Source organism: Rhipicephalus microplus, chromosome X, assembly GCF_043290135.1.
Source record: "Rhipicephalus microplus isolate Deutch F79 chromosome X, USDA_Rmic, whole genome shotgun sequence".
Classification (NCBI taxonomy): Eukaryota; Metazoa; Arthropoda; class Arachnida; order Ixodida; family Ixodidae; genus Rhipicephalus; species Rhipicephalus microplus.
Genome location: NC_134710.1, coordinates 337,280,762 through 337,298,599, shown reverse-complemented (window position 1 = coordinate 337,298,599; position 17,838 = coordinate 337,280,762). Strand labels below are relative to the sequence as shown.

Genomic DNA, 17,838 nt, shown 5'->3' with positions numbered 1-17,838 from the left:
GGCAGGAAGGGGATGATGGAGGCTTGGGAGGATAAAATCCGTAAACAGGGGTTGTGAGCTCGAGCATGAGTTTCGACAAGTGGACCAGGGTAGCCAACCATAGGGTAATTTCCCTACTTTTAGGGTATTTTAGGAATTTTTTGGTGAGCGTAGGGTAGTAGAGTGGTGATGTAGCGTAGTTTCAACATTTAACTAGTCATTGATCTTTTTAGATCTCTTTAAAGTCCCTTTAAGGTGCGTACAAGCTGGGATAAATAAATAGAACGTAGATATTTTGGCATGAATGGAGAACCTCAAATGACAGAGGCAACCAGTTTACAGAGCGTTCAGACCAAGTGCGATTATCTCCGCACTGCAAACATTCGACATGCATCTTGGGCTGCCAAGCAACGAATATTGTTCCTCACTGTAACTAACAGCTTTATTTAGTTTGTTTTTAAACCGTACCACCTTTATTTAAAAACTTTGCTACAGCAGCGGCACACTAGCTGAAATGAAGCTCGCAATTTGGGCTTCTCAATAGACACGGAATAATAATGTACGTGTAACAGAGCGAGTATGCACTTTCTCTCACACATGCACACGTACACACATGTGGCAGCAGTCGATGCGGCCAGTTTTCGAATGACTGCATGCTGCCGTTCAAATCATACTATACATACCAGCCTTTGCATTTTAACAAGCATTCACCTGATGCGTGGAGAAAGCACCTTATCGGCCCTCATGGCCATGAACAGCCCTGGCAAGGCACTCCCATATTGTACACCAACACCTATGAAAATGCTAATGGTGAGTAGCTGAATGGAAAAGACGCTGCTAGTAAAATGCAGCAGATGTGGGTTTAGCTTCCACTTGCAGAGCTGTCTTGTCTACAAATTTAAAGTTACCTTCTGTAATTCAATTGAACAACTTTAAGTATGGTTTCTCTCTGTTTACCAGTTCTTCCCTTCAATAAATGCGAATTTTAAAAAATTGAACGTTTCCAAATACTTTAATTGCTCACAATGTTCCCAAGGTAAACAGCAGCAAAGCATCAGTCCAGCATGCCTTCTAACAACTTGCCTGATGTCAGTTCGAGGAACCAAGTCCTCCATATCGAGGGCAGCCTCTTGCTCCTCCTGTGCAGCCTCCGGGGCATCACCTCCACCTTCGTTGACCGAGGAAGTTGGCACACCTCGAGTGGGCGCGGGAGGTTTTTGACCTTCCAGCTGGACGTGTGAAAGATAACATTGCAATTGGAGGATCGAAAGTGCAAAGCTATGAACACTTGGACGAAACAATGCATCTTGCACCAGAACAGCTGTTTCCACAGTTGTTTCCAACTGTTGTTTCCAGAACAGTTGTTTCCAGAACAGCTTTTTCCTTTTTTATTGAAACATTTTTGAATTGTTACACATAAAAGGCACACCCTGAACTGATTTCAATCTCCTTCAACGCACAGTAATCCATTGCAGTTTCCTTTACTCAAACGCCGTAAATCTACGATGACTCCACAGAGGCACCAAGTGTTTTTTCACAAGCCGAGAACTCCCTAAGGTACAGTGAAACAGTGAAGAGCAGGACCTTCTTGAAAGGCGAATTTATAATTCATGAAAAGATTGGGTTAACCTGGCAGGTCCAAAAGAGCATTCATATCCAAATTCGCTACTTAAAGGGCCTTTAAAACATCTCCAATATTTTTTTTTCAAGATCTAAAGTAAATTCGCGCATTGAGTTCAGAATGCCATTAAGATCAACAGTGCCACATCTGGCAGTGCCCCGAGCCGTGGGCGAACCAATTATTTCAAGAAACAATTTTTTGCCCCCCCCCCCAATCTAATTATCCTCAGCACTGAACAATGTCACCACTTGAGTATCCCCTTCCCCAACACACACACACACAAAAATTTGTCTGCTTGCAGGTACGTGCACCCCTCCCTCTTGCCCTCGCATAATGAGGAGGATAGACGAGCCTATGAACGAAGCGTAGCGAAGGAAAGGGTGAAGTAGGCCAGGGCCGCTTTTGGAGTATCGTATTTACTCGCATAATAGACGTACACCCAGTTTGGTCATGAGAAATAAGATTTTCTTCCTCCCGCACATAATAGGTGCACCCCATAATAGTTGGACATAATCAGTAGCTTGGTATCGCACTTGCACGGTTGCGATTCGATGCCCTATTATGTTAACTGGAGCGAGGAAAAATAAAAGAAGAAAGACCACGGCAGAGCTGCCGCGCTCGCCAAGTGAGGATGAAGGGCGGTTGCCTGGATATCGGGGTAACCTTAGTGCTGGCGTGGCTTCGGCTGTGCGTCCTCCTCATAGATCATGTGATTGCGTCCCCATCAAGTGCGTTTTCAGTTTCCTGTTAGGAAAAATGTGGTCGTTATTGTGTTTGCTACCTCCTTCACAAATTTAGAAACTTTTCGGCTTTCCGATGCGAGCTTTAGCCTGCGCTATCACTACGCAGACTTGCACTATCGCTGTGGACTTTTGTCGCCGTAGACAGGCCGCAAACCTAAACATTGTATCACGCGAGCTACCCCTGGATCCATGCTCGAGTGCGATCTTTTCGGCGCCCAATCTTAACGTCTTGTACAAAGTTCCCGCAACATGCTGAACCGTAGGTGGCCGCGAGCAATCAAAGTTGCGGTTTCGTACGAAATCAACGCAAGTGCTTGAGGTGGCTTTACTTTAAGAAAATGGGGTGTGGGTGGTGCTTGTAGCACTCGAATGGTGGTTCATGATGCGATTGCAATGTCTTTAGATATACGGTGAGAGCTAGTGAGATCGAACGGCCAGTACCATTCAGCGCACAAAATTTCAGTGGTAGTTTGAAACTAGAAGTGCGCGAATATCAAAATTTTTGAATATGAATACATAGTTCCAAATAAGAATCGAATAATAAAAAGATGCAATTTTATTCGCCAGTATTCTTTCACTCAATCATATATTTCTGCTGGAAACAGTACCAATGGTAGCTACTCTACCGTATATATTCACACAATGATCGCACTTTGTTTTTGCAAAAAAATTTACTCCAACTTCGGGATGCGATCATTACGTGGGGTAAATTTTCCGTGAAAAAACATTCTGAGCACAGAAAACGTAAAAAAAGTCGCTAATCAGAATTCTTACGGTAGCTATCATGAACTTAATTAAAAATAAAAGTAAATTAAGGCTTACCTTTGTAATAAAATGCACACATTACGCAGGAGCTACATGCATGGCACACTGCCCTTATATTTTTTTACCTCTCTGACCCCCTAACGTACATTCAGACTCCAAAGCATCACTGGCGGCAGGGCCGTCGCCACACGATTCCCTGTCGGAGCCGGCAGTGTCTTCACTGTCCCACAGAAGGTCATCTTCCGTTCCGTCGAGCGCGTTGGAAATGCCAGCGATAGTCCATTCCGCCGCATGAAGCGTGTCGTCCAGCCTGAACTGGCGCGGAAGTCCTTTGTGGCTATTCCCAACCTCCGGGAAACTGTGCACGCCTGCGTCCGTATCATGTCTAATGACACTGCATAACCGTCCTTGCTCATGTCCTTCACGTATCCGAGGACTGCCTTTTCAATATCGGGGAACTTGCCAGATTTGGGTCTACGGAAAGCCCATCGCGTGCTGTTTGTAGCCATGAGCATGTAACGCTGTTTTTTCCAATATCGAATCCAGATTACGTCGACGCCGAAATGTCTGCCGGCAGCGCGGTTGCCGTGCTCTAGCGGGTAGTCAAGCGCCCTCAGCTTGAACGCGGCAGTAAAGCTCGCATACCGCCCCATGGTGAACTGGTGCTTCAACAGACGATTACAAGGCACACACACAAAAAAAATGTGGCCTCAGAGAAAAAAAAAACATTGCTGCGGGATGAACAAAGGTCGACCAACATGTGGCCGCCGCTGTAACAGTGCGGGATGTCAAAACAAACATGGCTGACGGAGCGAAGCACTCCGTGGAGCAAAGCTACCCATTCTTTTTCTTATTTGCGTCAGCTATGGAGGTTTTGAGTGCGTCACGTGCGTCAAAACAGCTTCTTCCATCTAAATAAGGAATGCTTTCATTTAATTCAGTAAAGTTACGACATTAGCATAGTGATGCCCACTTTCAGATCACAGAATTAATGATAGACGTGTTCAGCTAGACTTGGCACATGACATGTCGATACGGCAAGTTCAGGGTGCGATCATTACGCGGGGAAAAAAAGTCGAATTTAGGTGACAAAAATTAGGGGTGCGATCATAACGCGAGTAAATACGGTAGTCTGTTATTGCACAAAAAACGAAAATGCCCACCACCAGTACTTGCCAGGAAGAATATGACTAATAATTGAGCTTGCGACTCTGATGTCTTGTGTTCAACTCTCATGTTGAACAAAATTTTCGTACTGCTTTTTAATTATTTTTTGTGGTTGCTCTTACAAAATAAGAAAGCTTTTCTACCTGCCATGATGACTAGTGGTAGTGAGCATGAGGCCCCTGGTTTAATTCCTCCATGGCAGACATATCCAGATGAGGTGAAATGTAACAGTTCACACGCGTACCTAAGACTAAGCGATTTATAAAGCAGCCTAGGTGGTCACAATTCAGCCAGATTCTCACACTATCAGTTTTGACTCGTAAAACCCCAGATTTTATCATTTTCTTTTTAATTTGTGCTCCTGTTCTCTCCGGTCAAGCCACTGAGGCAAATAGGAGAACTTGGGGAGTCTTTCAACTACACAGCAATACTCGTTATTTGACTTGTTTTTGTTCCCTTTCTCGAGGACTGCCCACTCCCCATTTTCCGATCAAGAGTACTCTGTCACGCTAATAGCTACACGATCGTTGCCAAGGTGTACCAGGCGCTGTGATAGCACAAGACGCACATGTGAGATAGGCGATTATTGATGTGCGGTAGAAAGACACCCCAATCACACCTTTTTGTTAACGCAGCCACAACTCCCAGCGACGAGGGCACTGTTAAGCTGCATCGCGACCCCTTTCGGCGCACTGGCTGCTAATGGCAGTTAACTGATATTGGCAAAAGAGCGAGATCACACAGACGAAGCTATAGAGGATTGATTGCAGGAGACGCTGCCGCGCGAGTGCGATGTGTAAACGACGCATTCCCGAAGGTGCTGTCGGGAACACAGTGAAACTACGCATTAAGTGCCTCAAATTTCCGCCTGCCACTTTACATTACAGAACTATATGTTAGGACGCCATTGTAAGCTGCTTCACAAAAAAGTGCGTGGCCTTTTGTTTGCCACTGCACGGAGAAACACCAACTTATTCACATGACCATATGTGCGACCATGAAATAATTTGGGAACTATGAAGAGAATACATGCTGAAGTAGCGGCACAGCCGATTGACGACTTGTAAGGCATTGTTGCGCATGTTTGCAAGGCCATTCATTAGTGAAAAATGGCCCAGCTACACACGAAACGCGTTATCATCACGTCACGCCGAGTGCTATACTTGCGTGCAGTGCGTCACCTACCAAGCTCACTTAGTCCGTGCCGCTCTCTGTAATATACGCGTGCACTTGCCCTTGTGCAGAGACGTTTTTTCTTCGTACTCGCTCACCACGGAACCGAAATACGCTACAACAGCTATTTTGTCGACCCAATGCAGCAATGACGAGTTGCTTTCGTTTCGATGAGCAATGCAGCAACAGATGGAGTGGTTGGTACGCTTACACGAACAGTAACAGCGCTAAACAACCAAGCCCCACATACTGCCGAGCAACCAGTACACGATTTAAATTGAGATATTTATCACAGGTAGGTTTGTCACGATGACCTGTCACCGCATTCATCGATAGCTGTCACCAAGCTTCCATGAATTGCTGTGCAGGCGATATAATACTCGGGCCGAAGTCTTAGTAATCACTGCATGAACTGCATGAACTTAGTAATCACTGCATGAAGTAAACACTGCTGTTATTGGAAATGTGCCAAATCTGATGTTCTTCACAGCAGAAACATGTGACAGAATATTCGTGAAGATAGAATATTTGAAGAATATTCTGAATTGTTCAAATATTTTAAATTATCAAATATGCATTATCGAATTGAATACTAACATCACAAATGCATTATTTGATGAATATTCAAAACTTTCAAATATTCGCACATCCATACTTGAAAGGTAATCGGCGAATCTCCGCAATGGCGCTTTCTTTTCATAAGAGCTTAAAACAACACTGGCTAAACGCCATCAACCTGCATGAGGTGTGTAATGACGCCACCAACCTTTGCAAGTTCCGCATCAAGCTGCTGCACAAGGACGGCCTTCTCCCCTTTAAACAAGGTCCTCAGCGTCTTGCCCATGTAGAGGTACAGAACACCAGCCAGAGTTATGGACGCTGTTCTGACTGCCTGTTCATACAAGAGTCAAATTCACTCATTCAATATTACTGAAGTGATCGTCTGACATCGCAAAATGCAGCTAGGACGTCTGCATCAACACTGAAAAGAAAATGTAAAATTAAAAGGTCTCCATTAACAAACAGTTTACAAGGATGGAGCCACTTGTGTTCACAATACCCAACAGTCACTAGTGAATGCGCAGAGAAACCTTCACACAAAAGCAATAGGAAGCTTCCACAGCCATGGTGGTAATCGCAAGCCCTGCACTGCGGAAACACCTGGCTTTGCTGTCTTACCATCCGTCGTTTGCGCCCTCTTTGCACTTTCCTCAGACAAGTCCTCACACACAAAATGCAACATTTACGCAACAACAGTGGTGAACAGTCGCACTGTGCAGCACAAAAAAAAAGCTCTGGCTCATACTCACAGGGTTCGAAGCAGCCAGACCTTTTTTTATGCTTTCTATGACTGGTTTCACTGGAACCCTGCAAAAGAACAAGTATGTGAACATCAGACAAGTGAAGTACATTGCAATGCTTCAAACAACACTGGATCGTTGACTGCTCTGGCAAAAAATTAAGGCGATTTCACACTAGTTGTGCAAAGCCCGAAGGATTTGCAGAGCTGGGCGGCAATTTTTGCTTTTCTTCGGTTTTATTTCTTCCCTCTTTTTTTCCTGTCTTCTTTGAAGTTTTCTGCATTTACTTTTTTTTTCTATTCCCTTTTCCCCCTTTTCTTCCATGTATCCCTTGCTTTCCCCCTTTTTCTTTTATTTTTTAAATGCGGGTTTGCGTGCATTATGCTAAGTGGTGACAGCTTGTGACAGCATACGACGTCCCGGGTTCCTGATTTCCTCCACACTTATTATCATCATCGCGGCACCCAAAGAACAAGAAAAGGAAGACTTCTTGGTGTTACAGATGGCTATGCTATACGTGGTTTTGCCTGCTTTACACAATGCAGTGGCAGTATACGACAGCTCGAGCATCTAAAGTGCTCCGCACTTAAAACCTGGTGTGTATGAAATGTACAGTTGCCCAGTTTTTGAAAAAACTTACTTGAGCCCGAACTCTTTGATAGCATTGGCCAGCCACATCAGGCTCTCACTTTGGTTTTTTGGATTCTTCTGGGCAAAACAAAGCTGGAGAACCTGGAGAAGGAAAAAAATAAAGTGGTACTAATATACAAGAGAAACTCACAAAGCAACCTGAAAGCTTCAGTATCTAGCATATTTTAACTAAAAGTTTAAAGTAAACACATGCTCTAAAAGGGCTTCAAGCTAAAACCCAGTTTGCCTAAGATGCTGCAGCAAAGCAGAGTTTGTAATCTACTTCCTGTGCTAACACAGTTACTATGCCCAGCAAATGCACAAGAGACTATGCTAGTCATGACAGTAAAGCAAACTACGAGTAATAGCACCTGAAAACTCAGGTGCTTAGGCTACGTATAGCTGTGTAGGTTGACCCAGTTTCGGCTCTTCAAGAGGTATAGGCCAGCTGTAAGGAAGACTTTGTGGGGGTAGCATGAAGGATTAAACTTTTGTCAAGGGCTCTCATGTTAAAAACTACAAAGCTTTTTTTTTTCATGACCAACACTAGATCTCTTCATACTGCCCTATTATTTGAAAAATTTTGTGGCATTTTACTCTTAAAAAACACTGTTGGCAATCACGGTTTTTATGAAAGGCAAAAATTAAATGAAATCTATATATATATCACACCAAGGTACATTGCCTAGCTTACATGTTTCATTACAATGAGCATATGTATATGAATTTGACAAGTGCATTGCAATGCTTGCCTTGAGCATGCGTCGATGAATACCAGAATGCGCAGCTATTGTTTTAGGTTAACCTGTCGCACTAAGAACCAGTGAAGAGCCAGTGAAGTTCACAATCTTTTCTTTAAAGTTTAAAATGTGGAAAAAGTGAACATCACATTGCCAAGTTTGAACTGCAAACACTGACCGAGAAAGTTAATACTAGAAAAAAAAGAAAAGTCGAAGCACCTTATTTAGTGAATAAAGTAGGCTTGTGCATAAATTTTTGACTAAAGGTGAATTCGGTGAATAGCAATTTTGTTGAATAGCAATTTGGCCCAGAAGGTGCCAAATGCCACAAATGGATGTAAACTCCGACGTCCACATGAATTGTGAATTTCTAAAGCGCAAGAATCAAATGAATGCGAGTAGGAGACATGCTCCAGTACCTCCTGGCCAACATGGTCTAGGGAGGTGGCCTCAGCCAAGGCCGTCAGGGCAGATGTGGCGCCCTGGCCATTCTTGATGTCCCCGACCTTGTCCACCAAGTCTGCCAACATGCAATCGGCCACGCACAGGGACACAGGCCCACCACCCAGTACCACCAATAAGGTTTCCAGCTTCAGCTTCAGCACCTGCGCAGACATGCATAGGTTGGCATGCAGAGAGATTGAAGCAGAAACAGCAACGAAACCCTAGACTCTATACCGAGAGTCTGAAAATCTGGAAATCGAAGTTCCAGTATAATTGCAAGAAGTTATACAGCTCTAGTCTTAAAATTCTGAAGCTTAAAAATGTACACAGTTGTACATCTGCACACACATAAACACACCTGGTATTATAACCGATGCTTTATACACACTCGAAACTAAAATATAATGAACGCAGATAAAAATAAATACCCGTTACAACAAAATAAAGGAAAATTGTCTTGCAATAGATACATAGTGTTGGAAATAAACCTTTATAACAAATTTTCGAACATTACGAACATTCGTGCAAGATGCAATGTTGTTAGAATGCGCTTCGTGTGTATATAGATGAGAAAGCTTTCATACGAATATTAAAGAAAATAGAAAACCTGGAAGTTTGTGTCTCGAAGTCCAGGTTTACGGCACAGCGTCTTCGCAATGACTTGAACAGGCAGGCTTCCTTCCATAGCCTCGACAACTTCCTTCATCTTCTCAATGGCAGACAAACGATCCTTCCAGTTTGCGCTCCCCAAAGCCGCAAGCGTTTCCTCTGGGAACAAGGCTGCTGCTCGGCTTTGAACCTCTTCGTCTGCCAGAGCCATTTCGGAGAATACAGGCTGCAAAGACAAAAACAGCAGAGAATGTGAAACAAGGAGACCTTCGTAAGAATAAAAGGGGTACGAAAGAAAAGTAGTCAAGGAGTGCAACACCACTGAAATAGATGGATGTGCAGATATAGGGTGCATGTGTGTGTGCGTGTGCATACAAAATTTACCCTCACTTTGTGCACAGATGGGGTGTTCAGCACATGAAAAAGCTTGTGAAGGCCTTTCCAGTTAATACTGTGTTCTTAGAATGCCAACAAGTGATGCGAACTAGCCTGTTAATCTAAGTATCCATTCAATCGTCATCACTATCACACCACCATTAACGAGGCGAACTACCTGCCTTAAAAAAGGAAAAAGAAAAAAATCTAGGAGGACGCCTGAGCTTCATCTTCAACAGTAACACTGGCTGTTTCAAACCATTCTAGAATGTTTGCTGGATGAACAGTTGCCAAGTGTCCATTAGGCCACAATTCTTCCTTTTACAAATAGGCGAAATAAGCTAATCGCCCGAAAGGTGCCGTGCACACTTTGTAAGGAATTGGCAGCTTTGAACCGCCAACTCGTTCTACAATTCTCTTTTTTCTTGACACCTGGTGTGATTCGAGTACGATTCTGCCATGCGAAATTTTTATTTGTTTATTTATTTATTTATTTATCAATAAAGTTGGCTGAAGGCCGTTACAGGGTGGTTGCGTTACAAAATATGCAATAAAAAAGGGAGAAAATGCAGTTGCAATCGAGGACAGACTAAAAGTACACAAGGTACAGTATATTACGTGTGTGAGGGACTCCACCCACTACACGACATTTTTTGAAAATTTTTTTCGAAGCAATTTCAAAAACTTCAATGGTTCCATGGTAGAGCACCTTCTAGCCACACAGAAAACCTGTGTTCGATTCACCACCTGAACAAAACAGTTTTATTATACTTGTTTTCATCTATCTCGAGTTTTCTCAAAAGACAATACTGATTATTTGCTCAATACCAAAGATGCAGACACTGATATTTCTGCATAATGAGCACTTTCACGCAACACTCTTAGAAAAATAAAATACACTCAGCACATGATGGGATGCCAATGTGCCCGTATTGATTGATATGTGGGGTTTAATGTCCCCAAACCACTATATGATTATGAGAGACGTCGTAGTGGAGGGATCCGGAAATTTCGACCGCCTGGAGTTCTTTAACGTGCACCCAAATCATAGCACACGGGCCTACAACATTTCCGCCTACCTCGCAGATGCAGCCGCCGCAGCCGGGATTCGAACCCGCGACCTGCGGGTCAGCAGCCGAGTATCTTAGCCACTAGACCACGGCGGCGGTGGGCCAATGTGCCCATAGCAGTCATGTTTTAGAAAAGCAATAAATAAAAAGCATTCTTGTGCTAAGCAATAAGAATGGTGTAGCTACTGAGCCCCCATCACAGGAAAAGCAGAGAAGAAAACATACCTGGAAACCATAACTAATCGGGGTTTTTTTGTGTGTGGCAATTACAAAGACTTTATTACAAGGCATGAATCAGGACCTCTGAATTAATTTTTTCCTCGCCCAAGATTTTTAACGTTTATAAACACAAGTCGTCTTGCATCACAATGCATTGAAGATGTGGTTGTTGCGACTGGTGCCGCACATGCAACCTCCAGCTCAATGGCAAAGCTGCCATTCCAGTTGATAACCGAGGCCGGAGTGGCACAAACATTGGAAGAAGCACTGCTGCCCGACTGTGCTTTCGCAGGTCCAGGCGCTTTAGCCTTTTGCGTGGCTCTTGCAGGGGCAGACGATGGCGCAGCAGAAGAAGCAGCCCCCGGTCTCACGACCCGGGCACCACCACGAGGTTTGGCCACTGCAGTTGCAGCCTTCCTCTCTGGGGCGGCTTGTGCTTCCGGCTTTGACTCTGTGCTACTCGTGCCCGAGGACCCAGCAGCAGCAGCAGGCTTGCGACGGGCCTTTTGAGGTGGTGCAGCAACCACTTCTGCTTTCTCACAGCACTCTTTTACCTGTTTTGACAGGGAAATGTTCCAGTTACAGATCTCAACATCAAACCTCGCAGGCTGCCGATATGCCGAGTTAGGGCACGTGACCGAGGACATGAAAAAGAGCTAGCACAATAATGTTGATAATCACAGTTCCTCGCTTCTACATGTGTAAAACCTCGTTAATTCAAAGTCACTGGGACTGTGAGAATTCTTTGAATTAAGCCCATTTTTGAATTAACGAAACATACAAAAAGTGCGATGAAAGGGACTTGAAATTATTCAAAGTAATCAGGGCTGGTCGTTTGCTGTGTCGGCGAGTTTGCGGTTCCAAGGGTTATGTTTTCCAGCAATACCTGGCCACAATATTGCCGAAAACAAAGGGCAATTCCAGGCCTCGCTGCTGCCATCACAAAAAAATAATAATAAAAAGGGGGGTGATCAACTGAAAAAAAAAGACTTCTTCACTACAACAGAACAGTGACATGCGGACAGCATGTCGCCTGCTCCTCCCTGCGTTAGCACGTAAAATAAAGAACTTAATAATAAACAGTGACAAAATTCGCTAAGTGTTCTGGCTCAGAAACGTCATCTTTGAAGCTTGCAAACAGAGTTATCAAAGTAGGCATTGTAGGCGAGAACACCACTAGCAGATCAAGTGCACAAATCGCTCCAGCAACCACCAATCGGAGAGTCGCATATATCGCGAATGCCACCAGACTGACTTTTATTAATTTCTTTAAATTCCCAGAAAGAATAGGTAAATCATGACGTGCCGACGTTGCAAAAAGCATAAAACTTGCTGCCCGCGCATCTTTACTGCATTGCAGTGAAGCCAATCTTTTTTTATCCGTGGGCACACATTTAAGTCGATTACAAGACCGTATTTTATTTTTAATTATATTTTTCGTGCTGGAAGTAGCAAAGCTGAGGTGGTTCAGCTGTCACTCATTAGCATTGCTAAACTAAATTTCCTAGTGGCTCTTAAGGGCTGTCGTTTCTGCGGACTTGCGCTGGAATCAGGATCAGAAAGAATTGGCACACTGCAGCCGAAGTTTTTGAATTAACCCAACTTATGCTGACCGCCGCTTCAAACTATCTGCTTAAACTTCCACTGTAAAATACGGGCCCGCGGAAATGCTTCAAATTAGGCACGACTTTAAAATAACCGAGTTTGAATTATGGAGGTTTTACTGTACTTATGCTTAACACCCGTTTACAGTTTTGCTGTACTGTGGTGGGGCCTACACATATAGTTGTAACTAAAGAGACCAGGAACTGCATGAATTGTTTGCTATATGACAAATTACTTAGCCAACTCCCAAGCAAATTGCTTGACATGAAAATCTTGCGATGGCTTACCGAGGTATCCATGTTGTTCCTTAAGCAATACGGTGGAAAGCTGGATGGATTATGAATTAGGAAAAACGATACAAGATAGCGGAGATTAAGTAAAAGAAACATTGAGCACACCCGATGAGAGCCGACGTATATCTGAATCTTATATCTGACCCAGAACAAGGTAATAAAATAAATAGGAAACAAATAAAACTAAGGACGAAATGAGGTAAACATAGCAAACATGCATTAAAAACAAAGGGGGAAAAGTGTGCTTTGCTAATTAAAGCCCAGGTTAACCAGCAGCGAGGTGTTTTTCTTCCACTTTACTTCCTTTTCTATAAATGACCACACCACTGCTGAAAAACTATATGAATAATTTTCTCCATGGCTCCGTTGATGTCACTATCAGTTAAGTTAGGCGACATCTAATAAAGCAATAAGCCCTGAAAAGCCTTCTACCACACCAATCCAGACTTCAAATACAGACTATACCTCCCAAGTAATAAAGTTCCTTGTCATCCAGGTTATGTTTGTTAACACTGATTTGTTCTCATGGCATGAATAATATTAGTTATCAGAAAACAGTACAAATGGAGAGAGGGAGAAAGGCTGGCTAGTCAGGAACAACTGTAGCACTTCAGCCAGTGGCGGATCCAAAGGGGGGGGGCAGTAGGAGCGATCCCCCCCAAAGCTTGTGTCAGCCCCCCCCCCACTTCAGCGCTTGTACTCCACCTCCTATCAGCAATTAGGAGAAATGAGTGAAGCCACTGTGAGCACACATAAACAGTATTCAAGCTATGAAATGGTTTTTCTGCTGAAATGGTTTTTCTGCTAACAAAGTCATGACCACGCCCCCCTCTCCCTTTTTTAATGTTACTTCAGGCACCCTCCTCCTAGAGCTAGTGGCTGCATGCATCCCTAACTTCCGCTACACAACCCTACCCTGCATCAGCCGTGCACAAAGCAGGCCTCGTATGTACAGTTGGATGCCCCCCTTGTGCCTGTGAAATGAACAGAAAGTTATCGAATAGATTAAGCTTACCTTTTCCATCTTGAGATTGTCCAGGTCACCAAGAAAAGGTGCTATCACCCTTTCGCCGACCACTTTCATCGCTGTCCCCAAAGCCATGCTTGCACCTTCCCTCACAGCTGGGTCAGAGTCAGTCAGAGTCTTGAGCAACGACGTCACTAATGCTTTCAGCAGTTTCTTGTTCAACAAGGCCGGTGTAGATTTCGAGAAGGCACGTGCTAAGAACAGGTTCGTCTCCGCCTTTATCTGTGGATTCTTGTTGCTCAGGGCCCCCGTCACACCCTCCAGGATTGCTTCCAAGTTTGTGGCCTGGAATGCATTGTCCAGAGCCTCCCTCAGAGCAGTCACCACGTTCTGCTTCTTCTCCTTGAACTTTTCTAAGTACGCCGAAATGCACAAATTCGCATATGGGTGAAACTTCTGCCTCAGACCAGCTGCCAGCCCGGCCAAGCATTTGGCTGCGAGCGCCACTACAATTACGTTACTGTCCTTGGCCACAATCTTCTTCAGTGCCTTGACGAGATCGTCATAGTCCCCAGGTTCGAGCTTAGGATTGCTCACGAGCTCAAGGAGCTTCTCTAGCGCCTCTTTTCGCTCTTGCCACTTCTTCGCCTCGCACTGCTCGTAGAAGTCCTTGGGCAGCTTGGAGAGAATGTCGACAGCTTCTAGCAGTTCGTACGCGTCAACAGTGGCACCCCCATCACCATCGCACTCCTCTACCTCTTCGACACAATCCACGCCATTGGTGCCAGTCTCAGCTGCCTGTGCTCTTCGTGCCTGCTCCGAACGGATGTAACGCTCGGCAGTAGCAGTGCCTTTCTCCACGTTGGCAAACTCTGCTTCAAGCTCGGACACCTGAATGGGCTTCAGAGATTGCAGCATTGGTTTCAGGGCATCTCCAATCCATCGATAGAGCTCGACAGTCAGCAGCTTGCTTTTTTCACGCACTGTCTTGTCCCTGTCCTCGAGGAGTTTCGGAAGTGCTTTGAAGAGAGGCTTTACGGCTACAACGCGGGCACCGTACAGACGCAAGCACTCTCGCAGTGTTGCCACGCATGCCGCCACTATTTTCGGGTTCTTGTTATCTAGTGCCTTGACAAGTTCCTCCACAACCACATCTTGCTTCTCACTTTCGACGTACATGTAGATGATCTCCTGCGCCAGTTCCCGTGTCTTCTGCTTCGGAGCGGCGATGCACTTGGTGACGAGCCCGGTGAGGACGTCGCCACATATGCGATTGGCCAGGTGGGCATTTTCAACAAACGACAGGACAGCTGCGAGTCCCTTTTCCTGAGACACAGCATTGCTATCTGTGACGAAGTTCTTTATGAGAGGCAAAAACTTCTGAAACTCTGGACTCTTGGGGTCTGTGACGGAACCAAAAAGCTTGGTGGCATCTTCATACCCACTAAGACGAGCTTTCCACAGCTGAAAGAAAGAACAAAGAAAAATCGTAGTAAGTGAACTAAACAGCAATACATGTAAGGAAATATTTTTGAAACATTGGGGGTTGTACAATATGTGAAATCTTTGTTTTAGCGATGGCTTGGCAGACTATACACTTCAATGTTAATAACAGGCTTTTCGAACAGTGGCTTCAAATTAAGCAAAATTAAACCCAACAATGCAAGAGGCAGATACAGCATTGCACATTTTCAGCAATAACACAGACATTGATAGTGAAAAGTGCCACCACATTTAAAAACAAACACAGGAAGAAGCAAGCAAACACGTTATTGGTGAGTATGTTACTTTGCTCAAAGAAGTTAGGCTTCATATTCTCTATAAGTATGTAAAAGACAATCTGTACTTACTACTTATATCAAGGATGTGTTGTACGTGTGTATAGATGTCAGAAATTTTCAAATACAAAATCGTATGTCTATTTCATGTGAAGCAAGATTCATTTTTTTTTCAATTTACATCCGTTTTCTATCAAAATATAACCCACAGGTAAAGCTTTTATAACCCTGTGGATGTAGTACGAGGATGTCCCATGATACGGAGCCAACAATCTGATAGACATTGGTGGCTTCTAAGCATCGAAAATTTTAATGTCAAATTTACTTGGAGGTAGTGACATCACGTTGAATACTATGCCACTGGTGGGCAGTAGTTAGTGTACAGTGTTCCAGTCTTGTGCAATGCTGTCAGCAATGCAACTTGAAAAAAAGCTGTCAATATGCGACTAATGCTTGATTTTACATTGAATTCAAAAAAGCTTTGTTCACACATTGTTATTTCGGTGCAATGCCCAAGTTATTAGAAGTACTATGCATGCCTATCTTATAAACTAGCATCACAGTTACCAATGCTGAGATCGATGTCATCACAGAAAACAGTTTTCACAGTTTGATCACAGTGCCAGGAATACTAACAAAACAGAATTGGTATAAAAGCACAATGCCCTGCCTTTCTATATTTCTTATTAGTAGAGTCTTGTTTTGTCAGCCAAGAGTAGTGAATGAAGTGAACAGCAGTAATACCTTATGTTGACAACGGTCCTCCACAGACAGCTTCAAATATTCAGTGTCATCAGCCATGTTTTCAATTTAGAACTGTCTGAAATAAAAGCAGCAAAGCCCATGAAAGTAAATATTAGCAACAACTGCGATTGTACAAAAGCACAGACAGCAATGGAACATAAGGCTAAAAAATAAAGAGTTTTGTTTTCTATGAAAACTGCCTAAAATTAGCACCACCAGTAGTAGGGTAAAAAAGCATTTCAGGCTGAAAGTGTCGGGAGTATAAAAACAATTCATCCCTTTGATACAAATCGGCGTGAACTTGCTTGACTGCATGCATCTTCGCAACCCATTCCAATAAACGCGAATAAAGCGCATGAAAAATGCATGGTACTGTAAAGGGTATTCTTCATTCAAAGCATTATAGGTTAAAAGGCTTTGTTTACTAGGCACTCTTGACCACTCCTACAAGATAGCAAGTTGAAAAGTACATTTGCATAAATCAGTACATTGCACAATATATTTATATTATGCATGCACATATTACCAGAAAGCAGTGCATCACTGCATCACAATTGGAAACACCATATTTATGGTAGATTCACTAACACGGAAGATTTTTTCAAAGCTTGTTTAATATTTCTGAAGGCCAGTTTCGGTAAACAAACTGGCTTTTGCATAACCACTACGTGTAAAGATGTGGCTATTCCAATAAGAAATTCTCAGTAAAAGCTGGTGCAGCAAGAAACGTTCCCACTAAATACAATGTCATTATAAACCGTCGGTTTCAAGTAAGATGACAAATTTTTCAATTTTTAATGTACGCAATGCCTGCAAGAACATCCAATTTCTATTCAGTCAAAAGAAAACAAAAGAGTTCCCTAAACAATCTACTAGCCGAGAATAACATACGTTTGTCTAAAGATTAGGTTCAAGCAGTATAAGAATGTTCCTAAAGCATCCTCTCTGGCTTAAGAACATGCATAGCATAGCATTTCCTTGCAGGTTACAACGAGAGGTAGACAAGTTTTTGCAAGTGTATAACCAAATACACTACTTAAGGCATCACAAATTTTGTGGCATATACCAGCAATGTCACAATAAGCAATATATAGAAATACATCTATATATGAATGCACACACTGGCACGCAACGCCGCGCGCTCCCAAGCCCGCAACGCCCCAAGAGAATGCGCACCCAGCACTAAAACTTCCTAGTATTATGGTAAAACGGTGCGGTACAGACTCGTTCCGTTCCGTTCAAATGTCACCAAGCGACTTGTTTACTTTCAAACCGTCGTTCAGGAAGAGCGGCGGAAGGGATCCCTTCTCCGCATGGCAGCGGATAAAACAGGTGATGCCTCGGACGAAACGAGAGCAGATGACAATTAACAGAACAAATGGGCGCGCTGTTGCGGCGGTCATCAAGGTCAACATACGCGCGGCGAGATTGTCAGAAGAGTCGCTCACTGGCCAATCCAGTCAAATCATATAATAAGGTTCTGAAACAATGCCGTGGTTTCATTCACTTGTGACTGCTTATTTAAACGCTCAAGACAAATGCTAAAAGAATGAGTGTCTTGTGTGTGCTAGTGATTTTGAAATAATTTATTTCGTTGTCGTCCTTTGGGCCCAGA

The 17,838-nt window shown here is 43.6% G+C and overlaps 1 protein-coding gene across 1 annotated transcript; it reads right to left on the bottom strand.

Moving 5' to 3' along the window:
• Nucleotides 1-315: 315 nt before the first annotated feature.
• On the bottom strand, nt 316-16,301 carry LOC142775338 (cytoskeleton-associated protein 5-A-like). The gene is made up of 10 exons (XM_075876696.1): nt 16,224-16,301; nt 13,750-15,165; nt 11,031-11,390; nt 9,171-9,398; nt 8,539-8,724; nt 7,390-7,481; nt 6,759-6,816; nt 6,215-6,340; nt 1,063-1,208; nt 316-352 (listed from the first exon to the last, which is right to left on the bottom strand). The coding sequence occupies exons 1-10, from the start codon at nt 16,278-16,280 to the stop codon at nt 316-318; spliced, it is 2,706 nt and encodes a 901-aa protein (XP_075732811.1). The 5' UTR covers nt 16,281-16,301.
• Between the last annotated feature and the right edge of the window lie 1,537 nt (nt 16,302-17,838).